Source organism: Triturus cristatus, chromosome 11 (assembly GCF_964204655.1).
Source record: "Triturus cristatus chromosome 11, aTriCri1.1, whole genome shotgun sequence".
Classification (NCBI taxonomy): Eukaryota; Metazoa; Chordata; class Amphibia; order Caudata; family Salamandridae; genus Triturus; species Triturus cristatus.
Window position 1 is genome coordinate 419887816 of NC_140594.1, and position 25682 is coordinate 419913497.

Sequence of the window (25682 nt, forward strand, 5' to 3'; positions counted from 1 at the left end):
GCCCGTACCTACCAATAAAAACACCCTTACCACCTGTAGTATCCTGCTTCTAATATGGTTCATGCTATGCCAGTGGAGTTCTCCCTGAATGATGTAAGATAGAATGTTGGGCGTGAGAACCTACAGTTGGAGAAGGGCTGAGCAGCATGCTGGCTGCTCCTGGTGGGGCTGAACTACCGGAATTATAACTACTACAATAAATACTCCTGAAACTCTACTAACTGTCTGGACTCAGTTACTACAATTTTATGGCGACGAGTTGACTCAAGAACCTGCGTCTGCTACCTCTCAAGTTCAAGTGGAAGTAACACGGTACTACTTCTGCATCTACATCTGCATTTCATCAACCAACTGGCACTCCCCAGCCCCACCAGTGACCTCTACGCAACAGTCCCAGCTCCTGTCTCATCTGCGGCTCTAGTCTCTGCATGCTGTCAATACAGCGTCTCAACAAGCAAGGTAATTGGACTGTCTTGAGGTGTTCCTGTCTTCAGTGTCACACCCCACAGAGTGTGTGTCTCATCTATATGCTACCCGCTACCTGCCAGACAATCTCACGGTACCTTGCATCAGAGTGTGACTTAATGTACGGCCCCACGGTAGCGGTTTGTGGTTATTTTAACTAGTGCCTCAAGGTAGTCGACACCGTAATACAGTGCACACTTTAGAGGACGTGTGAGGTGAGGCATTTCAGTGTCTGTTATTGAGACCTTCGCTGTTGTCCAACCGTCGTGTTTGGTTTAAACATGAGGCGCGTGTCTTAACTAGCGCGCGCATCTACCTGTGTCGTAGCGTGTGCAGCTCGGTGGAATCCTCAGTGTTACCTGGATTCTTCTGCCCCGCTCGATCCGTTGTGACGCCTGCTGGTCTACTACTGTTGTTTTGGTGGATGCATCTTCCGTTAACCACGCTGCGCCGGCGTTATACTGCGTGGCGCCATCTTAGAGTTGTCTTCTATTTCCCTTTTACCAACCAGGTTCTCTGTGTTGGTCTGGATGGAGCGAATGTGAGGACACAGACCTTACTCTCCTGTTTCACAGCTGTCCTCCGCTGTACTGGGATCGGCACTGTTTGGAGATCGGCAAGTACGAAATTTGAGCAACTGTTCACGGTTGCTAGTATCTCTTCCTTGTGACGTGTTTCCTGGACTTTTTCCATCGCCTGTCATTTTTGCTCAAGGATGAAGCATATTCTTGTTTGCGCTGTAACAAGTTGGTTTGTGCTTTAGCTTGTCTATCCTTGGCTCTATTTATAGGCGATCAGCTTCTTTTCTCCAATCTCCTAAGGTTTGTTCTTAACTTAATTGCCCTACAGTGTGGTTAATATGTTTTGTACAACAGGATGTATTTTTACATTACGTGGCGTAGCTTTGTTTTGAAGGCATTAGCAATGGATGTGCATCTCGGGTGAGAAGCCGCTCACTGGTGTGGACATTTGTCGTATGATTTCCTTTAGGCATTGTTTTATTTACGATGCTTGTTTACAGAACTTATTTATTGTTATATTTACGAGGAATTTCATGTTCATGGCACACTCATTTCAACTTTCTGAGTTTAGGTTGCCTTACCATAGGGATGCATACTGTAATTGTGTTTCATTGCATTCTCAGCTACTAAACCTGTTAGTTTACGTTTTTGAATTTGTGCAGAGTTTGTTGGACATGATTATTTAGTACAGCACTTTTTCACAGCATTTCCTAGTGTACTTTACTCCACACGGTGTGTCCAGTACTTTCACTCTCTATGTTTTGATGCAGACCAAGAGACCGTTACTCAAGGATGCTTGTACACTATTCACTATTTCTTATACTTTTACCCTACATAGGGTGTTGTGAAGGTTTCAGTCACATCACGGAGAACACAACATTATTACCTCCATGAGAGGTGTCTTTACTCTGTGTTTAGCTACCCAACCAGTGCACAACGTTCCTACCTCCACATGAGGTGTGTTCAACCAGTGCACAACGTTCCTACCTCCACATGAGGTGGGTTCCATGGGGTGTCTTCCCTTTTGTACAGTGCACAATTTTAGTACCCTCACGCAGTGCACCTCCTCGCATACCTCCATGTGAGTTTTGTTTCATAGGTTTTAAGTCCTATCGACACTGTGCACAGTCTTCTTACCTCTGAACGAGGTGCGTCCTTTGGGTTGTTTGCCCTTGGATCGGTGCACATTGTTTTCACCTCCACCTGAGAGGTATAGGGTTGGTGTCATTCCTATCGCTACTGTCATTACTACTGTGCACAACATTTGACCTTACATTGTGCACGTTTTACAGTGTGGGTGTTTTCTTTATTGCAACAGTGCAAAATGCCTTACCTCCTCTAGAGGTTACCCCTGCACAAGCGAGTTGTTACCCTTATTGGGTGTATGGTTTGGGTCTCAGTCCCATTTCCATAGTGCATGGTCTACGTTACACTGGGCGTTTGTTTTTTAGGTTTCATGTTTTATTGTCAACACTATAGCCCAGTCTTGTTCTCTATTTTGATTTGATCTTCAATATGTGATGGAGAAGTATGTGTAATCATTTGTATTTCTCTTCTTCTCTGTCTTCTGGTTTTTTCCTGCTCTGACTTGCTTCCTCGCATACCTGTCTGGCCAGTAGGTGGGCAGGTGGTAGTCATTGATGGCTTTTACTTCTACTCTATCTCCCACTGCTCTTCTTGTCTCTCTGGTTCTCTCTTTCGTATCTCCCACTGCTCTTCTTGTTTCTCTGGTTCTCTCTTCTCTCTTTCGTTCATCTAGTTTCAGCTACAGTGTTCTTTTCTGTTTTCCTATGGAAGGAAGGAGGATATGTAGTATCCTGCTTCTAATATGGTTCATGCTATGCCAGTGGAGTTCTCCCTGAATGATGTAAGATAGAATGTTGGGAGTGAGAACCTACAGTTGGAGAAGGGCTGAGCAGCATGCTGGCTGCTCCTGGTGAGGCTGAACTACTGGATTTGTAACTACTACAATAAATGCTCCTGAAACTCTACTAACTGTCTGGACTCAGTTACTACACCCCCATATACCCTTACCAACTCCTAAACCCTAAAAACACCCTTACAATATAATACTCTTACCCACCTCTAACCGTTAAAAAAGTACCTTATCATCCTCTACAAATACCTACCCCATAACATATATGTGTATACAAACACACAGACACACATAGTACACACACATATACTTACCTTAACTATACTTAACATGCGTGGTAAAGGCATGCATGGCCAAGACATGTGCGTTGTAAATGATGCGCAGTAGTGCCTGCGTTGTAAAGGCTATTTCCCCAAGTCATCTGTCTAATGCACCACAGTTATACTCTTTCTTCTAGCGGACAATCAATACATTGTAAATAACATTTTCTTCCCGAGTCACACATTTGAGGCAATCCTAATCATAGCCCGTATAACCACCAAGGTGGTGTGTACACTGACCTCGTGAGCGAACAGTTCCTCTCACGTAGCTCAAGCCAGCTCCTGAGCAATCAATAATCCATACTTGTACACGACAAAACCATCACCACTGCGTGTGGTAGCTTAACCCTCAGTCCCGTTGGGCATATAGCATCGCCATTGTTACAAATACACGTTTATAGGTGTGAGCACAAGAACATGCCCTCGGTCTTCATTTGTATGGAATCATCTTCTTGCAGTTCCCAGACTTTTCAAAACCAGAGACAAAATTATAGTTTGCCTTTTGGGTGCTTCCTTTTATCTAGCAACAACTATCCTTACACCATTCTTATGGTCACTTATGTTGGCGATTTAAGGTAGCTGCTTACAATGCATTAATTGGCATCTGTCTCACTCTGCCTTACTCGGCCACAGATGCTAACTGTGTGCAAAAATCAGTTAACCCCTCATCTATAGCATGCTTGCATCTCCAGTCTGAGACCCTCCAACAACTACACTGAAGCAGCTCAATTTTTAGCAGTATCACTCAGTCAGTATGTTTCTGTACTTTGGACCACAGCCCAGGAATTGATATATGTAATGATCTCAACCACTCCACATAGTTTAGTAATTGGAGCTAGACATTGTCAATACAATCCAATTTTTGCTTGAAGAGACTGCAATATTAAGACCCACGGATCTGCCCCGGTCTTGATCGATTGTACATTGGCAATTCTAGACAAGAGACTCATAGCAAAGCAAATGCACCCACAACACCTTAAGTACACTATGCTATGAAACCCACACACCTTTGCTTAATTTGAGCTGGTGGTTTCCGGTGTTCGGCACCGGCACTTAATTGTCAACAACGCACATATGATAGTCTCCCACATGGTGCGCTGCTGACCTAATTTAGATATGAGCAGAACAACGGTTGTTCATTAATACAATACACATAAAAAATTACTAATGCCTACCTCCCCAGCCATTCCTTTAGTTTTGGGGACCTCGAATAATCTGAACTGTAGCACTTACAGGCGAAAGAGGTGTTTGGGTACCGTCATTGGCAGCGTTTACGGGTAAAGGGAAGTGCAAGCTCAGTGGCCTCATGGCCAGGGCTCTGGCACCTTTTTACAAATTGGTCACTGCCATACACACAGCTTTGCCAATAAAGATCCATTCAAAGCTAGTTTACGATATTTAAATATATAACCTGGAACATTAAACTGTTTAAATTGAGGATCGATTAAACAAATTTTGCATTGCTGTACAAGGAATATTTCAAATATTTCTTTGAGCTACTCAGCCATAACTGTCCAAGCACCCCTCGGAACAAGGCCTCGTTAGTCATGTCTACAAGGCTATTTGCTATCGGACTACTCTGATCTAAGTCCCTGCACATAGTCCCTTCCAGGGCTTTAAGTGGGCCGGGTCTTACAGGTACTGAGCCCCTGCAGTTTTTAGTTCTCGCCTGAGCCAGCGCTTTAGCGCTGCTCTGGCAGGATTTTTAGTAAGCAGGATTTGAAAGTGCAAACTAGTGGCGTTTGCAGGCCTCTAGCTACAGTGCATGTGCGCCACCGGGCGCGTGCACCATTTGTCCGCCTGCGTGATCACTTTCGCGGCCGCTTTGATGTTCTCAGTGAGCCGCGCGGCCACTGAACATCAAAGCGGCCGCGAAAGTGCTCACCATATGCTCTGCTCGCATCTCCCTCCCCCCTTTTCTGAACATGGTTCGTGTGCGCTCGCTTTCGTGACTTGTTTTAAAATTGCACTTTAAACGAAGCCTGCTCACATTGAGTAAACTACAGAGTCTGAGGCCAGGTCTGGTGTCCAAACAAACATGGTCACCCATTGTGCGTTACGTCTCACCGGGATCGCTTGATCTCTTGACTCTTTCGTCATGGCGTCATTCTCAAATCCTTCCAACGCTTACCTCATCCCAAACGCACCTGACACACATTGCTGTCTATGCTTGCTGTAAATTTTGGGACCCAAGTCATTGTGCCTGCTCAAAAATACATTTGTCTTGTCACTATTCATGCTTCAGACCATGAACCTTGAAGAATTTTATATTTCTACAAAATTAAGTAATACCCGTCATCATTGCCCGTTACCCATATGTCTGCATTGTTCTAACTCAGTTTCGCAATTCCTTTTACTCTCCCAACCCTAGTCCTTCGTGTTGCTTCCACCACCCCCGCCGTATATGTTGCTTCTGACTCCCTGCCCTTCGTGTTGCTTTTTCCCCACTTGCTCCTACCATGCTGCTTCCACCCCATGCCCTCCTGTTGTTTCCCAGACCCGCTTAATAAAAAGAAACACTTTTGCGCTGCTTTTTTTCTTTTTATTTAGATTCAAGATCAGGGAAACTTAAAACCATTGTCAATGCTAACAGGGCCCAAAGGCGAAACCCATTGGCATTGCCAATGCTTTTTTCATTACAAGGTTGGGAAAATTCAACACATCTACCATGCGATGCCTAAGGCAACGTGCCAATATGCTGTTTAGACACTACGCGTGTGTCTTTAAGTTATTTGAAACATGTGTCTTTGTTATTTGAAATGCATTTCTTCATAGTTTCGCACTACAGTGAAAACGCGTCACACCTCTGTCGTGTTGCGCCTCTGGCAGTGGGGCAATGTACTGTTTTTTACACTACGTGTGTTTCTTTAAGTTATTTGAAACCTTCATGGCAATGGGTCAATGTGCTCGTTGTACAGTACTTGTGTGTTCGTTCAGTCATTTAAAACCAACTATCATAGTAATTTTGTACTACGCTTGACATTCCCAACAGTACCGCTTCCAGACACAAGTAGTCTAGGAACAAATTGTGCCCCAATCTTCTTTCCGCTCCTAACAGGGCTGGGGCTCAAATGCGCACTAAGCTTACAAGGGAAAGACATAAGCAAAGGAATACAGGGGTATTTTTTCTTTACTTGAATCAGGATTTAAAGTATATATTGAACAATATCCAGGCATTCAACTTTCAATAATACTTTATTTCGACCTGTTTCGGCCATAAAAGCAGCATAAAAAACACAGTACATTAAAATACACAATGTAAAAACAGCAATACTAAAATTCAAAGCTGATAAACCCTAGTTTGTCTAGGCACTGTTTCGAATTATAAAACTCCTTTTTATCCAGAATGCATGAAGATACTTCGAAAGAGCAAACACAATATGACCTGCTGTATTCGATTTAAAGATTCTAAGTGCATCTGCATATTTGCGAAAGCCCAGGTTCCTACAAATCGGTACAATCCAGTACTTCCGGGCTCTACTGTACATAGGACAGAAGAATAAGATGTGACAATTATTCTCTATGTCCGTGCCACAGCCTGGGCATTTCGAAACCCGGGTACTAGACCACTTGTTTGTGAGGCATGCTAGAGGGAGGCAACCAAACCTCCATTGGATATATAGCTTTCTGGCCAGTACAGGGTAAATTACATTCAAATAATCCTCAAAGGAGTATACAATTTTTATCTCTAAGAATGAATTTACCATAGAGCCATTACATGAGTCATGCAACCATGCGCTAGTACATCTAGATCTATAAGACTGGGTAAACAGTTTCCCCGAGATCTCACTACAGGCAATTGCTGGCTGATGCCACATGTCTGCAAGGCCCATTGTCACTAGTTCGTGTTTGACATAAAAGAGCCAGGGAATCTGCACAGCTTTGCTCAAATTTAGTACTTCCTGAAGTTCAGTTCTGTATTGAATAAGTTCAGGAGTTAGCCGGTCGACGAATCCTCGCGAATTTTTCAAAATAGGTGGGGCGCTACGCTCCGCTCCTACCCTGAAAGTCTCGGGGGGATTCGTCAAGCGGGGGCTGAGATAAAAGGGGGGTCCCAAAACGCGTTTTTCCCATGCATTTTTCCATAGGACCTTTAGACAGGGCTACAGCCCGAACGGCTGAACAGAATTACTAGAAATTTGGCAGAGAGGTAGTCCTCAGGTCAAGGAAGTGCCTTTTGTAGGTTTGGTGTAAATCTGTTCAGTAGATTCTGAGAAAATAGCCTTTAAATCAATATATATATCTGAGCCAGCTTACGGTGCGCTTACGGTACGCTTACCGTACGCGTACGGTGGCGTGCGCGAGCGTGATTCTGATTGGCTCTTAGATCTTAGTAAACATTCGAATCGGCCGAAATCAGGAAGCGGCGGCCGCCATTTTCTCTCTCGCACTGAGAGTGATGTTTAAAATATAAAGCACAAAAACATGTAAAGGGGCTGTTTAGACAGCTCCCACACACATAGCAATGTTGAGGGAGTCCCCAAAGATCCCCCAAGGCCAAAAACGGAATTTTTATTTTTTCGCTAATTTCGCCGATTACGCTTACCGTACGTTAAAAAATTATAAAAAAAAAAAAATTATCCACACTCTCTCCACCCCGTGTGCAAATGGTGCCCGAAGGGCAACATTTGCGCATGGCTTATAACATATACGAAAAATTAAAATATTACATTTCAAAACGAAGTGCATCATATGTCCTCCATGTGCGCACGGTGCGCGAAGCGCATCGTGCGTACATGGCCCATCTAGCGTAACGTGGGCACGCGGTGCGCGTAGCGCACCGCGTGCCCACCGTGCGTGCACGGCACTAACTGCGTAAAGTGGGCGCGCGGTGCGCGAAGCTGTGTGTGTGCTCACACACAGCTGTGAGTGTGCTCACACACAGGTGTGCTCACTGTGCGCGCACGGTGCGCGAGGCGCACCGTGCGCGCACGGAACGAACTGCGTTAAGTGGGCGCGCACGCCACGAATGGCGTAAAGTAACTTGGCATTTAAAAAAACGTACAAATTCACTGAAAAAACCATAGGTTTCACACACGTTATAGTTAGGAATTAGCATTTAAAAAACCTTGCAAATTCACTGAAAAAACCATAGGTTTCACACATGTTATAGTTAGCGGAAATTTTACTGATAAAAAACCAATGAAATTCCCCTGTTATAGTTAGTGCAGGCAACTATAACTCACGCGACCGCAATCTTCTGCTGATGACATATGTGAATTTATGAAAAAAAAATATTTGTAATATATGTATAGCTAAAAATGTATGGAAGAAGACATGGGCAAATAAGTGTCTAAATACAGTATTAGCATCAGCAGAGGATTGCGGTCGCGTGAGTTATAGTTGCCTGCACTAACTATAACGGGGGAATTTCATTGGTTTTTTATCAGTAAAACTTCCGCTAACTATAACATGTGTGAAACCTATGGTTTTTTCAGTGAATATATATATATATATATATATATATATATGTTTTTTTTTTAGTTATTTATATTTTGTGTGGCTTGCTGTGGGACATATTTTTTTGAAGGGGGGGGGGGGAGACCCCCTTCTTAAATAAATAAACATATTTAAATTTTTTTATTGGGGGGGCCCACCCCAAGACTCTCTACTAATTATCTTTACCACCCTATGCCTCAACCCACCCCTAGAGATATCCTTGTCACCCAATACCCTTACCCACCCTTAAACCCTAAAAACTCCCTTACTACCCTATATCCCTACACACCCCTAAACCTCCTACCCACCCCTAAAAATACCCTTACCACCATATACTCTTACCTCCCTGAAACCCTAAAAAATCCCTATGCCCTAACCTGCCCCTAAAATATCCTTACCACCCTATACCCCTAAACCCTAAAAAACACTTACAACCCAATACCCTTACCCACCCCATAACCACAAAATACCCTTACCACTCCATAGTCCTACCCACCCCTAAACCCTAAAATATTACTTACACCATATGCCCGTACCTACCAATAAAAACACCCTTACCACCTGTAGTATCCTGCTTCTAATATGGTTCATGCTATGCCAGTGGAGTTCTCCCTGAATGATGTAAGATAGAATGTTGGGCGTGAGAACCTACAGTTGGAGAAGGGCTGAGCAGCATGCTGGCTGCTCCTGGTGGGGCTGAACTACCGGAATTATAACTACTACAATAAATACTCCTGAAACTCTACTAACTGTCTGGACTCAGTTACTACAATTTTATGGCGACGAGTTGACTCAAGAACCTGCGTCTGCTACCTCTCAAGTTCAAGTGGAAGTAACACGGTACTACTTCTGCATCTACATCTGCATTTCATCAACCAACTGGCACTCCCCAGCCCCACCAGTGACCTCTACGCAACAGTCCCAGCTCCTGTCTCATCTGCGGCTCTAGTCTCTGCATGCTGTCAATACAGCGTCTCAACAAGCAAGGTAATTGGACTGTCTTGAGGTGTTCCTGTCTTCAGTGTCACACCCCACAGAGTGTGTGTCTCATCTATATGCTACCCGCTACCTGCCAGACAATCTCACGGTACCTTGCATCAGAGTGTGACTTAATGTACGGCCCCACGGTAGCGGTTTGTGGTTATTTTAACTAGTGCCTCAAGGTAGTCGACACCGTAATACAGTGCACACTTTAGAGGACGTGTGAGGTGAGGCATTTCAGTGTCTGTTATTGAGACCTTCGCTGTTGTCCAACCGTCGTGTTTGGTTTAAACATGAGGCGCGTGTCTTAACTAGCGCGCGCATCTACCTGTGTCGTAGCGTGTGCAGCTCGGTGGAATCCTCAGTGTTACCTGGATTCTTCTGCCCCGCTCGATCCGTTGTGACGCCTGCTGGTCTACTACTGTTGTTTTGGTGGATGCATCTTCCGTTAACCACGCTGCGCCGGCGTTATACTGCGTGGCGCCATCTTAGAGTTGTCTTCTATTTCCCTTTTACCAACCAGGTTCTCTGTGTTGGTCTGGATGGAGCGAATGTGAGGACACAGACCTTACTCTCCTGTTTCACAGCTGTCCTCCGCTGTACTGGGATCGGCACTGTTTGGAGATCGGCAAGTACGAAATTTGAGCAACTGTTCACGGTTGCTAGTATCTCTTCCTTGTGACGTGTTTCCTGGACTTTTTCCATCGCCTGTCATTTTTGCTCAAGGATGAAGCATATTCTTGTTTGCGCTGTAACAAGTTGGTTTGTGCTTTAGCTTGTCTATCCTTGGCTCTATTTATAGGCGATCAGCTTCTTTTCTCCAATCTCCTAAGGTTTGTTCTTAACTTAATTGCCCTACAGTGTGGTTAATATGTTTTGTACAACAGGATGTATTTTTACATTACGTGGCGTAGCTTTGTTTTGAAGGCATTAGCAATGGATGTGCATCTCGGGTGAGAAGCCGCTCACTGGTGTGGACATTTGTCGTATGATTTCCTTTAGGCATTGTTTTATTTACGATGCTTGTTTACAGAACTTATTTATTGTTATATTTACGAGGAATTTCATGTTCATGGCACACTCATTTCAACTTTCTGAGTTTAGGTTGCCTTACCATAGGGATGCATACTGTAATTGTGTTTCATTGCATTCTCAGCTACTAAACCTGTTAGTTTACGTTTTTGAATTTGTGCAGAGTTTGTTGGACATGATTATTTAGTACAGCACTTTTTCACAGCATTTCCTAGTGTACTTTACTCCACACGGTGTGTCCAGTACTTTCACTCTCTATGTTTTGATGCAGACCAAGAGACCGTTACTCAAGGATGCTTGTACACTATTCACTATTTCTTATACTTTTACCCTACATAGGGTGTTGTGAAGGTTTCAGTCACATCACGGAGAACACAACATTATTACCTCCATGAGAGGTGTCTTTACTCTGTGTTTAGCTACCCAACCAGTGCACAACGTTCCTACCTCCACATGAGGTGTGTTCAACCAGTGCACAACGTTCCTACCTCCACATGAGGTGGGTTCCATGGGGTGTCTTCCCTTTTGTACAGTGCACAATTTTAGTACCCTCACGCAGTGCACCTCCTCGCATACCTCCATGTGAGTTTTGTTTCATAGGTTTTAAGTCCTATCGACACTGTGCACAGTCTTCTTACCTCTGAACGAGGTGCGTCCTTTGGGTTGTTTGCCCTTGGATCGGTGCACATTGTTTTCACCTCCACCTGAGAGGTATAGGGTTGGTGTCATTCCTATCGCTACTGTCATTACTACTGTGCACAACATTTGACCTTACATTGTGCACGTTTTACAGTGTGGGTGTTTTCTTTATTGCAACAGTGCAAAATGCCTTACCTCCTCTAGAGGTTACCCCTGCACAAGCGAGTTGTTACCCTTATTGGGTGTATGGTTTGGGTCTCAGTCCCATTTCCATAGTGCATGGTCTACGTTACACTGGGCGTTTGTTTTTTAGGTTTCATGTTTTATTGTCAACACTATAGCCCAGTCTTGTTCTCTATTTTGATTTGATCTTCAATATGTGATGGAGAAGTATGTGTAATCATTTGTATTTCTCTTCTTCTCTGTCTTCTGGTTTTTTCCTGCTCTGACTTGCTTCCTCGCATACCTGTCTGGCCAGTAGGTGGGCAGGTGGTAGTCATTGATGGCTTTTACTTCTACTCTATCTCCCACTGCTCTTCTTGTCTCTCTGGTTCTCTCTTCTCTCTTTCGTATCTCCCACTGCTCTTCTTGTTTCTCTGGTTCTCTCTTCTCTCTTTCGTTCATCTAGTTTCAGCTACAGTGTTCTTTTCTGTTTTCCTATGGAAGGAAGGAGGATATGTAGTATCCTGCTTCTAATATGGTTCATGCTATGCCAGTGGAGTTCTCCCTGAATGATGTAAGATAGAATGTTGGGAGTGAGAACCTACAGTTGGAGAAGGGCTGAGCAGCATGCTGGCTGCTCCTGGTGAGGCTGAACTCCTGGATTTGTAACTACTACAATAAATGCTCCTGAAACTCTACTAACTGTCTGGACTCAGTTACTACACCCCCATATACCCTTACCAACTCCTAAACCCTAAAAACACCCTTACAATATAATACTCTTACCCACCTCTAACCGTTAAAAAAGTACCTTATCATCCTCTACAAATACCTACCCCATAACATATATGTGTATACAAACACACAGACACACATAGTACACACACATATACTTACCTTAACTATACTTAACATGCGTGGTAAAGGCATGCATGGCCAAGACATGTGCGTTGTAAATGATGCGCAGTAGTGCCTGCGTTGTAAAGGCTATTTCCCCAAGTCATCTGTCTAATGCACCACAGTTATACTCTTTCTTCTAGCGGACAATCAATACATTGTAAATAACATTTTCTTCCCGAGTCACACATTTGAGGCAATCCTAATCATAGCCCGTATAACCACCAAGGTGGTGTGTACACTGACCTCGTGAGCGAACAGTTCCTCTCACGTAGCTCAAGCCAGCTCCTGAGCAATCAATAATCCATACTTGTACACGACAAAACCATCACCACTGCGTGTGGTAGCTTAACCCTCAGTCCCGTTGGGCATATAGCATCGCCATTGTTACAAATACACGTTTATAGGTGTGAGCACAAGAACATGCCCTCGGTCTTCATTTGTATGGAATCATCTTCTTGCAGTTCCCAGACTTTTCAAAACCAGAGACAAAATTATAGTTTGCCTTTTGGGTGCTTCCTTTTATCTAGCAACAACTATCCTTACACCATTCTTATGGTCACTTATGTTGGCGATTTAAGGTAGCTGCTTACAATGCATTAATTGGCATCTGTCTCACTCTGCCTTACTCGGCCACAGATGCTAACTGTGTGCAAAAATCAGTTAACCCCTCATCTATAGCATGCTTGCATCTCCAGTCTGAGACCCTCCAACAACTACACTGAAGCAGCTCAATTTTTAGCAGTATCACTCAGTCAGTATGTTTCTGTACTTTGGACCACAGCCCAGGAATTGATATATGTAATGATCTCAACCACTCCACATAGTTTAGTAATTGGAGCTAGACATTGTCAATACAATCCAATTTTTGCTTGAAGAGACTGCAATATTAAGACCCACGGATCTGCCCCGGTCTTGATCGATTGTACATTGGCAATTCTAGACAAGAGACTCATAGCAAAGCAAATGCACCCACAACACCTTAAGTACACTATGCTATGAAACCCACACACCTTTGCTTAATTTGAGCTGGTGGTTTCCGGTGTTCGGCACCGGCACTTAATTGTCAACAACGCACATATGATAGTCTCCCACATGGTGCGCTGCTGACCTAATTTAGATATGAGCAGAACAACGGTTGTTCATTAATACAATACACATAAAAAATTACTAATGCCTACCTCCCCAGCCATTCCTTTAGTTTTGGGGACCTCGAATAATCTGAACTGTAGCACTTGCAGGCGAAAGAGGTGTTTGGGTACCGTCATTGGCAGCGTTTACGGGTAAAGGGAAGTGCAAGCTCAGTGGCCTCATGGCCAGGGCTCTGGCACCTTTTTACAAATTGGTCACTGCCATACACACAGCTTTGCCAATAAAGATCCATTCAAAGCTAGTTTACGATATTTAAATATATAACCTGGAACATTAAACTGTTTAAATTGAGGATCGATTAAACAAATTTTGCATTGCTGTACAAGGAATATTTCAAATATTTCTTTGAGCTACTCAGCCATAACTGTCCAAGCACCCCTCGGAACAAGGCCTCGTTAGTCATGTCTACAAGGCTATTTGCTATCGGACTACTCTGATCTAAGTCCCTGCACATAGTCCCTTCCAGGGCTTTAAGTGGGCCGGGTCTTACAGGTACTGAGCCCCTGCAGTTTTTAGTTCTCGCCTGAGCCAGCGCTTTAGCGCTGCTCTGGCAGGATTTTTAGTAAGCAGGATTTGAAAGTGCAAACTAGTGGCGTTTGCAGGCCTCTAGCTACAGTGCATGTGCGCCACCGGGCGCGTGCACCATTTGTCCGCCTGCGTGATCACTTTCGCGGCCGCTTTGATGTTCTCAGTGAGCCGCGCGGCCACTGAACATCAAAGCGGCCGCGAAAGTGCTCACCATATGCTCTGCTCGCATCTCCCTCCCCCCTTTTCTGAACATGGTTCGTGTGCGCTCGCTTTCGTGACTTGTTTTAAAATTGCACTTTAAACGAAGCCTGCTCACATTGAGTAAACTACAGAGTCTGAGGCCAGGTCTGGTGTCCAAACAAACATGGTCACCCATTGTGCGTTACGTCTCACCGGGATCGCTTGATCTCTTGACTCTTTCGTCATGGCGTCATTCTCAAATCCTTCCAACGCTTACCTCATCCCAAACGCACCTGACACACATTGCTGTCTATGCTTGCTGTAAATTTTGGGACCCAAGTCATTGTGCCTGCTCAAAAATACATTTGTCTTGTCACTATTCATGCTTCAGACCATGAACCTTGAAGAATTTTATATTTCTACAAAATTAAGTAATACCCGTCATCATTGCCCGTTACCCATATGTCTGCATTGTTCTAACTCAGTTTCGCAATTCCTTTTACTCTCCCAACCCTAGTCCTTCGTGTTGCTTCCACCACCCCCGCCGTATATGTTGCTTCTGACTCCCTGCCCTTCGTGTTGCTTTTTCCCCACTTGCTCCTACCATGCTGCTTCCACCCCATGCCCTCCTGTTGTTTCCCAGACCCGCTTAATAAAAAGAAACACTTTTGCGCTGCTTTTTTTCTTTTTATTTAGATTCAAGATCAGGGAAACTTAAAACCATTGTCAATGCTAACAGGGCCCAAAGGCGAAACCCATTGGCATTGCCAATGCTTTTTTCATTACAAGGTTGGGAAAATTCAACACATCTACCATGCGATGCCTAAGGCAACGTGCCAATATGCTGTTTAGACACTACGCGTGTGTCTTTAAGTTATTTGAAACATGTGTCTTTGTTATTTGAAATGCATTTCTTCATAGTTTCGCACTACAGTGAAAACGCGTCACACCTCTGTCGTGTTGCGCCTCTGGCAGTGGGGCAATGTACTGTTTTTTACACTACGTGTGTTTCTTTAAGTTATTTGAAACCTTCATGGCAATGGGTCAATGTGCTCGTTGTACAGTACTTGTGTGTTCGTTCAGTCATTTAAAACCAACTATCATAGTAATTTTGTACTACGCTTGACATTCCCAACAGTACCGCTTCCAGACACAAGTAGTCTAGGAACAAATTGTGCCCCAATCTTCTTTCCGCTCCTAACAGGGCTGGGGCTCAAATGCGCACTAAGCTTACAAGGGAAAGACATAAGCAAAGGAATACAGGGGTATTTTTTCTTTACTTGAATCAGGATTTAAAGTATATATTGAACAATATCCAGGCATTCAACTTTCAATAATACTTTATTTCGACCTGTTTCGGCCATAAAAGCAGCATAAAAAACACAGTACATTAAAATACACAATGTAAAAACAGCAATACTAAAATTCAAAGCTGATAAACCCTAGTTTGTCTAGGCACTGTTTCGAATTATAAAACTCCTTTTTATCCAGAATGCATGAAGATACTTCGAAAGAGCAAACACAATATGACCTGCTGTATTCGATTTAAAGATTCTAAGTGCATCTGCATATTTGCGAAAGCCCAGGTTCCTACAAATCGGTACAATCCAGTACTTCCGGGCTCTACTGTACATAGGACAGAAGAATAAGATGTGACAATTATTCTCTATGTCCGTGCCACAGCCTGGGCATTTCGAAACCCGGGTACTAGACCACTTGTTTGTGAGGCATGCTAGAGGGAGGCAACCAAACCTCCATTGGATATATAGCTTTCTGGCCAGTACAGGGTAAATTACATTCAAATAATCCTCAAAGGAGTATACAATTTTTATCTCTAAGAATGAATTTACCATAGAGCCATTACATGAGTCATGCAACCATGCGCTAGTACATCTAGATCTATAAGACTGGGTAAACAGTTTCCCCGAGATCTCACTACAGGCAATTGCTGGCTGATGCCACATGTCTGCAAGGCCCATTGTCACTAGTTCGTGTTTGACATAAAAGAGCCAGGGAATCTGCACAGCTTTGCTCAAATTTAGTACTTCCTGAAGTTCAGTTCTGTATTGAATAAGTTCAGGAGTTAGCCATAATCTCCTCCAACATCTAAGGGGTTTAATAGATAGTTCCTCCTGAATTGGGAATAAACCCAAATCGAGCCTTAAAGGAATAAGAGGAGTGCTTTGTGGAAGCGATAGCAACTGCCTCAAGAATCTATTCTCCGCTTTGGTTATTTCTGGGCTCACAACATGCCCCCATAGTTCCCCACCATACAGTGCCGCTGCTCTTGCCCTAGATTTATAGATTTCAAGCCCTGGGCTTATGGGCCTAAATGTAGAGGCATTATTCATTTTCAATATACCACCCGCTGTTTGGGTCAGTTTGAGCTGTGATTTTAAGAGATGGGGAGCCCAGGAAAGGTTTTCGCTCAGTGTGACACCCAGATATTGGAAGGTCTGCACTCACTCTAAAGAGACTGCATCCAAAGTAGGGGGAGGTCTGGTGCATGAAGAGGGATTAAAAATCATAAATTTAGTTTTGTCTACGTTGATCTGTAGACCATGATCGATACAAAATTTATGAAAACCATCCAGTATGCGCTGTATCCCCATGGGTGACTTAGATAGTAAAAGAGTGTCGTCGGCAAACATTATAGCCGCGACTTTCTTGCCTGCCAACCTAGGTGCGTCGTTGTTTAGTACTGCATCCAGGCAGGATATCAACCCATTCACATATAGGCAAAACAGGGTAGGGGCAAGGACACACCCTTGCCTAACTCCCTTGTTTACCGGAAACCTCGAAGACAAAACTCCTCCCCTCGCACACCTGACCTGTGCAAAATTCTGTGTATGCAATCTCACTAATATTTCCAATAGTGCATTGGGGACTCCCAAGTCCCGGAGAACAGCCCAAAGTTTCCCCCTTGGCACGGTGTCGAATGCTGAACGGAGATCAACAAACACCATATAGAGGCTGCAACCCTCTATTGTGACAGTCTTCCAATACAACATTACTAAGCGGAAAATCTGATCCGTAGTAGATGTTTTGCTCCTGAACCCAGCCTGGTAAGGTGACAGAATCTCATTCTCATTGATCCACTCTTGCAGACGATCTAGAATAAGTCGTGCAAATATTTTTTGGGGGACATCAATGAGACTGATGGGTCTGTAATTTACTGGGAGCAAGGGTGATCCCTTTTTGAAAATGGGTATAATTTCGGCTCCCAGCCATGAGCCTGGAACTTCTGCACCTCGCAGGATAGTATTAAATAAAGCGCACAGGTACGGGGCCCAAATCATTGGTTGTTCCTTAAACATGTCACATGGAAGTTTATCTATTCCTGGTGCTTTGCCCCACATCAGTTTTCCCAAGGCAATGGTGATATCCTCATGGGTGAATTCCAGAACCTCGTCTTCATCATCTCCAGGTGTGGGTGGTTGTATGGGCAGGAGATCTAAATCGGAAGTTACTGCGTAAAGAGTCTTAAAATGGGATTCCCAAACCCCTGGATCTAGGTTTACTTCAATTGCATTGCGGGGTTCAGCAGACCCTGTATTCACAATTGCCCAAAAGCTCCGCGATTCCTTGTTAGTAAGTGCAGAGGCAAGATTGTGCCAACGCTCCCAATCCCAGGCAATTTTTGCCTGTTCCATTACCTCCTTATAGGAACGTCTAAGAGCACATATAATTGTGCTATCAGTACCATCCTTAAGTGCTTTAAGCAATTTGGTTTTTGACTTCCTACACGCAGCATTATACCAGGAGGAAGGGCGGGGCACCATAGGTTTGTTAGTTGTTGCAATTGGATTAAAGGTATCAGCTAGCGTATCCACCAGATCCTGGTGAAGAGTTAGCAAGTTCACAGATGGAACAGAGTACTCTCCTGAAGACCAAATGTCCCTTGCCATAGTGAGGAAGGGGAGAATGGTTGAATATAGGCTGGAAAGTGCATCCCCCTTCTCTCGCAGTTTCGCCCATTTGACACGCCGCCTATTGGTGGATAAAACAAGGCCAGGGTCATTAGGCACTTCAGTTGGTCTCTTTGAGACTTGGGGGGATTCCAACTTTAACACCAGGGCGTTATGATCACTATCCGTCCTGAACAATACCTCCAGATCCACAATCTTTGGCCAAAGCCTGGTCTCGACCATGACATAGTCTAGGTGGGATTCATGATCTTTTTTGTTATACGTACACCTAGAAGGGATATCCGAGGGTTTCCTGCCATTAACCGCCCTAACCGAGTTATGAAGTGTAAGGGACATAATCTGTGTGGCTAGTGGAGACCAAGCCTTTGCAGGAGCAGAATTGCAGGGAGGGATTCCCCAAAACTCATCCTCTTCCATCAGGGCCCCCTCGTTCACCCCATTTAAGGGCTCATAATGGCAATTGAAGTCGCCTGCAATTATATACTGGATTTCCCGATTCAAGGAATCGAGAAAAACTGATAGTTCCCTAATAGTGTTTGATTCCTTTGCCAATGCAGTAGGACGTGAGTAGACATTAATTAGTGCTAGTTTAAAGGAGGATGGCCATGTCATTAGGACACATAAAATGTCATCTGAGTTGGTCTGAATTGGTTCTGCTATGCAGCCCAGATGAATACCAACCCACGTGGTCAGGCCGCCGGAAGGCCGACCAATGCCTCCCCAACGCGCCAGAATATTAAAAGCCACGAACCCCAATCTATGGGCTCCCTCCCTAGCCCAAGTCTCTTGAAATAAAATCACATCAAAAGTATCTACAAAAGTGCCCCATTCGGGGCACTTAAGCTTAGTACTTAATCCCGCCACGTTCCAGGAAGTTATAGTCATATGCTGAACGTGACTCATGGATGGGGGAGAGAAATCGGGCGGGTGGGATGGACTCTCCAATTGGTTGGGTTCAGTGGGGTAAACAGGAGCAGTACTAGCATTAACTAGTTTTGCTGGCAGATGTGGCTCACTAATACTACAGCAGGTTCTCTCTAAAAAGGAACCAGTACTAGTCCCTGCGTGGTAGGAAGAAAGCTCCCAATTGCAGGAAAGCATGTTACCTTCACGAGTTACCCCTTTCTGATCGGGGACCTGAGTTCCATCTGTTGCCCTAGCCAGTCAGTCAACCTAATCTAAATGGCTGAACCTGTTATAAAGGGGGGTGAGAGGGCGGGGCAGGGTATAAGCATCTAGCCTTATATTCCCGCCACGCCCCCAACGGGAGTAGGGTACTTGGGTCCATTTGTTTTCTAGCCGGATCAGAGATTCGCTAGGGTAAAAAGATGTGAGTGGGCATACTGCAATTTTAGTTTCTGAGCGGGAGGATCCCCACCTGCAGATGTACTCCACTGTTCTAGGATCCCTGAAGTTAACTATAACGCAGTCACCTTGGAGAGTTTTGGGGGGGTGTCCTATCCAACCCACCCTTCTGACCATGATAATCTCACTTCTAACATGAGGGGGCAGGGGCCTATGGGTGCACAGCCATTGCATCGTCTTGTTCTTCAAAGAATTAAAATCCTCCGTAGTAGCTCCATTAATTTCAGGAACCCCTGTGAGTATGGCCACATAGGGGCTTGCTTCAGGAGGTAAGTCAATTGTCGTAGTGGGCCCAGGTACCTCTCCCTTTCCTCCCCTCCTTATCGGTCTTCCATTAACACTACCTTTTGTCGCAGGAACCAATTCTGGGATGTTGGGGACAGGGTGTTGGATATCAAAGAGCCTATCTTAGTGTTGTAATGAAGGGGGGTTGGGGATATTAGCAGGAGCTGCCTGTGCTGCTACAGGGGGGTTGTTCAGTGGCTGGGTGTTTGAGCAATTGGAAGAAACAGCATGCGATATCCCGTCTGTCCTACTATTAGGGGTGCAATTGCAGGAGCATTGCGATTGTATTTTATTACAAACGTTACCATATGTACCCTTAATATGAGTCTCAAGCAGTGCCAGGTGAGATGCTATACTGTCTAACCTTTTTTCCAGGGGATCTAGTAGGGTATGCAGCAATGAATTTAGTTGCATAATTGTTACAGCCCCATCAGCTTGAAGTGAGATGTTAGGAGGAGCACTTACATCGACCGTTAATGGAATAGAATCTGGGTGCATGGTACAGGTCTCTGAGTCTTCAGTGAGCATAGTGGGAGCCGCAGTGGTTATATTAACCCGGTGTTTAATAGTTTTGGTTCCCCCAGGGTTAATTCTTTTCCGACTAGGAGCTTTGGACTTAGTTTTGGGAAGCATCCCCAGAGTTTTATCCTTCTTCTTTCGCAGGGTTGGACCAGAGCTCGGCAGTGGAGGGGATCTAGCTTTCGGTGATGCTGGCAAATCATCACAGCTCATAGTATCACTTTGAGGTGTGTCGTCTATAAATTGGGTCAAAGGGAGTGTGGATGGTTTAACACCTGTGCAGTTGGGAGTACCCTCCATAGCTCGAGGGGTGCAAGCAGAAGCAAAAAGACCCAGGGATGATCGTCTAGCCAGTGCGAGTTCCTGTGAAACTCTTCGTTCCATGAGAACAATGCCCTGGTCTATCACTGAATTTGCTCTGATTATAAAATTGTCTAGGGTGCCCGTAAGGTTAGCATTTGGAGTGAGGTTCCTGCCCGCTTTGGTAGCCATTACGCTAACAACAGGATGTATGACAGAATAGCGCTAAAGCGCCCACAGCTATGTCGATCAACAGCCTAACACCAGCTATGCCCTGTCGGCCAACAAAATGCATACAATGTATATTTTAAGCCCAGTTAAAACCTACACGTAAGTCCGTGAATGAAAGGGGGGTGGCCCGGTCCAGACTCTCTCGGGCTCCAACGGGCTACAACGGGCCCGCCCTTGGCCCGGGCTTCGCACCGCGCTTCGTTCCGCGCGCGTTCCGCTAGCGCGGAGAGAGTGGGCCGTATTTGTCCGGAGGGAGCAGGAAGGGGGAGGGCCAGGGAAGAGGACCCAGCTGCGCCGATGTTGCTCCAGGCGCTGGAAAGCTGGTCCTCTCAGTCCCGCCCTCCTTAAAGCCGGTAGTTCAATAAGGCGTGAAGGCAGCAAAGATGGGTCGGCCACAGTATCTGGACACACAGCGTCCTCCCAGCAGCGTTTCAGGGCACACAAGAGTTTCTCACACCACGGGTTTTTATCGCCGAGCGGCACCCGCGAAGCAGGGGCCGTGAGTCGCTGCAATTAACAAGGGGGAGGGCCAGGGAAGAGGACCCAGCTGCGCCGATGTTGCTCCAGGCGCTGGAAAGCTGGTCCTCGCAGTCCCGCCCTCCCTAAAGCCGGTAGTTCAATAAGGCGTGAAGGCAGCAAAGATGGGTCGGCCACAGTATCTGGACACACAGCGTCCTCCCAGCAGCGTTTCAGGGCACGTCAGGATTAACTCCAAAGAATGTTTCTCATATCAACGGAGGAAACAGTTAAAAAGCCATCAGATATTATTAGGACTCCCAGAAATACAAGCCTTTGTTGATCACAACCAGTAAATATCTTGGCTCAACACTTCTAACGCGGCACCAGATGCAGCTCACGTCTGCAAAAGGTTTCTAAGCAGACGGACGGAGGGGTCATAAAACACCCGCCCCCCACTCCACTTCAAAAGCAAACCCAAGGAATTCTTCTGGTCGAGCAAAGGGAGCCCCATAACACTTGTGCTTATCTCAAGGAAGCACATTCCGCAACGCTCGCAAAAAACAGGCAGAAAGAACAGTGAGGCCCCAGCAACAACACAGGTCATTCGTTATCTATTACCAGGGCTCTCATACATATTAAAACATGCACTACAAGGGGGGAAAATGCATTCTCTATTGCCGTCCAAACATTCAATTTTAATGCACAGCATTTAATGTTTATAAAGCAACAGTTCACAACTACCCTATCGAGGTGCCTCAAACACGCACTAACACGTGGAACAATGCTACATTTACCATTTCTCATTGGTAAAAAAACAAGCATTGGCATAGCCAATAGGTCTCGCTTTTGGGACCTTACAAGTCTTTAGTTATGCAGCACAATATCCTTGGTGCAACAACATCAACTGTTGCATGGCTAAACACTTATAAGGTACGCGGTTTAGCCATGCAACAGCTGATGTTGTTGCACCAAGGATATTGTGCTGCAAAACTAAATTCTAATAAGGTCCCAAAAGCGAGACCTATTGGCTATGCCAATGCTTGTTTAAAAGAGGCCTCGAAACGGGTCTCTATCGGGCTCTGTTTTGTACCCTGGCAGAGGCGGTCCATTTTTTTCAGGACTGCAGTGACAGCAGGCACATGGATGTGCGCGTGCTCAAACTGCTCACTTGTGGAGAAGTTACGGCATGACGTCATGCCAGGTGAGCGTTGTAGGGGAAGGGAAATCCTTTAAAGAGAGTCATTTTCTATCTGGATTTCCCTTCTCTTTTTGAAACTCAGGAGCAGCAACACTGCCGTAGTGTCACCAGGGCTTTAAGTGGAAGCATTTTCAATATTATATACAAGCCATAGTTGCTGCTTGTTTATCTTACGCAACTAACAACCATTGACAAAGCCAATAGTCCTGACTTGCTTTAGGTATGATGTTACTTGTTGTATCATATATCTGGATGCAATGACAGAAACAGCAATACAAGTTGGGCAGCACACTATGCTAAGCACAGATTTTTTGCTTACGTGTTTTTAAGCCACAACCTTCATTACATTGGCCACGCCCCTTTGAGAGACCCCCCAGTTTTTTTCATCCCACTTAAAGCTCTGGTCCCTACTTTTCTTCTTCTGGGAGTTGCAGGGGCTCCGGTCAAGATAAAACAAGCCTTTGCACACGAAATGCAGCAAGCCTCAAGATGTTATTCTTCGGTCTGGCTACAGAGAGTTGAGCACAATAACTAAACATACACAGTGAGCAGCTTTTGCTCGCCCTTTTCAGCCATGGATTGCTTTGGCTCATCCCCCACCCCCCTTAGTCTTTGCCAGGTGCTTCAATCGGGCAATTAGACTGCCACATATGGTTAAGCCCACAGAAATATTGTGCAGTCACACATTCTGCATTGGATATTTGAATTGGTGATTGATCATAAAAGAATCCTCACAGGCATAGCTAAGCACTGCCACTTACAGAAACAGTGCTTCCACCTCAGCATCCCAGGCACAACCTCTAGGAGCTATAGCGGTGTCTCCTCCCATCCCATCTCTAAAGTAATCCCAAACTGCAGGTCCTAGCAACTCCATAGATTCCGATCACATGTGGGACTGCACCAGGGTGGCACCATCTGCCCATTCTGTCCCAGCAACTACCTGCTACCCATCACCATTGCTTCCAGAGAGAGGGCAGCCCAACTCTGCCCTTGGCATCTCTGGAACAATCTGTGGGTGGCCCATACTGCGCTTTCACTCCTCCCAGGTCTCGTACCTTGAGCAATGCCTACCAGGGCACTTCGAGCTGGAGTTCCGCTGTTGAGGCGTAATACCCCGAAACGGGTCCCAGGATGCTTGTTTTCCGATCCAGAGAGGACCTGACCTGGCAATTCGAGCTGGACTGTTCCCATGGGGAGCAGGGTCAAGACTGCTTTGCATATGGCTAGGTCTAAACTGGAATGGCATGACAAGCAAAATAACAATGGATTAAACCCAGATCTGTGACTGGGGGTGAATGTTTGACAAAGTTCAGAATTCCGTCCATCATCCTTTGGTGTTGCATTGTCTTAACACTATCACTACCGCTGTCTAAGGGCCCCAGACTGTAAGAGCCATTTAACCTGTCTACATCCATCCAGACACTCGCTTATTAGTCAATAGTTCGTTCAGACACGTCTGCCTTTTGGAGGCAGCTTTGTTTAGGTTTGTGTTTTTTTGCACAACTAAGCTGCTTTATTTTTGCACGACTGTCATGGAAGGCATTTAGCTACAAAACAAATGTTGTCTCATAAGCCCAACACAGAGCTCCGAAAGCACCTGCCTTTGCTGTTAATTACAAGCCACTTTTAGTCCAACTTTCAAACGTCAGAAGAACGCCAGCTAGGTAAACTTCAATTTCTAAGAGCTCTCCATTCCTGTGTAGCAGTGGAGAGCTCTTAGAGACTGAAGTTTACCTAGTTGTGTAGTGATGGAGAGCTCGTAGAAACTGAAATGTAACCAACTGAGCTTCCTAAAAACAATTGCGTTAATTTACTGAGCAATTTTAACGCTCGATTATTTTATTTGCTCACACACACTTTAGGGCACTGTGGATTAATTATTAACAACTCAGTTGAAAAAATACAAGACGCTCGGGTAATCTGATGACAGAGTGTGGGATGTTTGTGTTACACAGCAGTGACAGGCGAGGGTGGGGGAGTTAAGGTCTGTACTGTTTTACAGGCTGGGCGACTATTTCAGACAGTTTCACCAGACACCAACAACAGTCGCATTAACCAGCAGAACTGTTTTAACGCTGGATTGGTTTATTCTGCTGACTCACGGTTGCTTCACCCGCTCTTGGGTTTATTATTAGGAACTCGTTGGATTAATTATTAATTACAGTTCTGTCAGGTAATCTGAGGACATCCGCACAGGATGTCGGCGCTAAAACAGAAGTGATAGGCGAGGGAGGTTAACGTCTAGTTTACGGACCATGGGGCATATTATCAAGACAGGCGATAAAATTATCGCCGCTTTAGCGGCAGAAAACTGCCACTAAAACGGCGATAATGGGCTTGATAATATGCTCTATGGGATTCCAATTGAAAAGCCCATGTTAGATGTGAAGGCCATCTAACATGGGCTTCAACTGGAATTCCATAGAGCATATTATCAAGCCCATTATTGCCGTTTTAGCGGCAGTTTTCTGCCGCTAAAGCGGCGATAATTGTATCGCCTATCTTGATAATATGCCCCCGAGTGTCCTTTTCAGACAGTTTCACTAGCACAACGGTTATGTTTATAAAGAACAGAAACAAGTCGCGACCCTCAAAAAATAAAACCTTCACTTCAGGGCTAGGACACGTGGTTCCAATCAAATGACGGGCAGCCGCACTTTAAGGTTCGCCTCTGTCGCGCGTGCGCGGGGAGTATGACCGTCACGTGCCGGGGTCTCCGGAAGGCTGCCTGAAAGGCGGAGGCAGTCGACTGCTTACCTTGCTTGATGACCTGCCTTCGGACAGCTTTGTCGGTTACGAGCGGGGCTGGGGGTCTCCGGGCATCCGCCTCGAATGGGTTCAGGGAGCGCTTCTTCCTCCTCCCCCATAGCTTTACGACGAGGAGCAGGGGTAGCAGCACTGATGCCAGGTACAGGAGCCACATGCTGCCGGCAGGTGTTATCTCAAGCGTCCTCAATCTCTTAGTCTTTAAGTGCACGGTGGAGGGCAGGGCCTCAGTAGCAAGGCTTGGCCTCTGTTCCAGGCGCCACTTCCTGTTTGCGTTAAAGTAACAGGAGAGTTACTACAACCACTAGTGAAGCTCTACTTCGCCTCTGAAAAGTCCTGCGAGGTTAAGAGTGACTCGTGCATCGCATCGGCCAACGTGAGAGTTTTCGTGGTACTCGCCCCAGGAGAAGAAAGAGCCTTGCACATCACTTGGTACAC

The 25682-nt window shown here is 45.3% G+C and overlaps 1 protein-coding gene across 1 annotated transcript in view; it reads right to left on the reverse strand.

Annotated features, from left to right (window-relative positions):
* The window catches only part of LOC146784359 (all-trans-retinol 13,14-reductase-like), a 174866-nt gene extending 149385 nt beyond the window's left edge, over positions 1-25481 (reverse strand). Inside the window, exon 1 of the mRNA XM_085636189.1 lies at positions 25236-25481. Coding sequence (XP_085492315.1) covers positions 25236-25401 — 166 coding nt within the window. The 5' untranslated portion in view covers positions 25402-25481. The remainder of the gene's footprint in view (positions 1-25235) is intronic.
* Between the last annotated feature and the right edge of the window lie 201 nt (positions 25482-25682).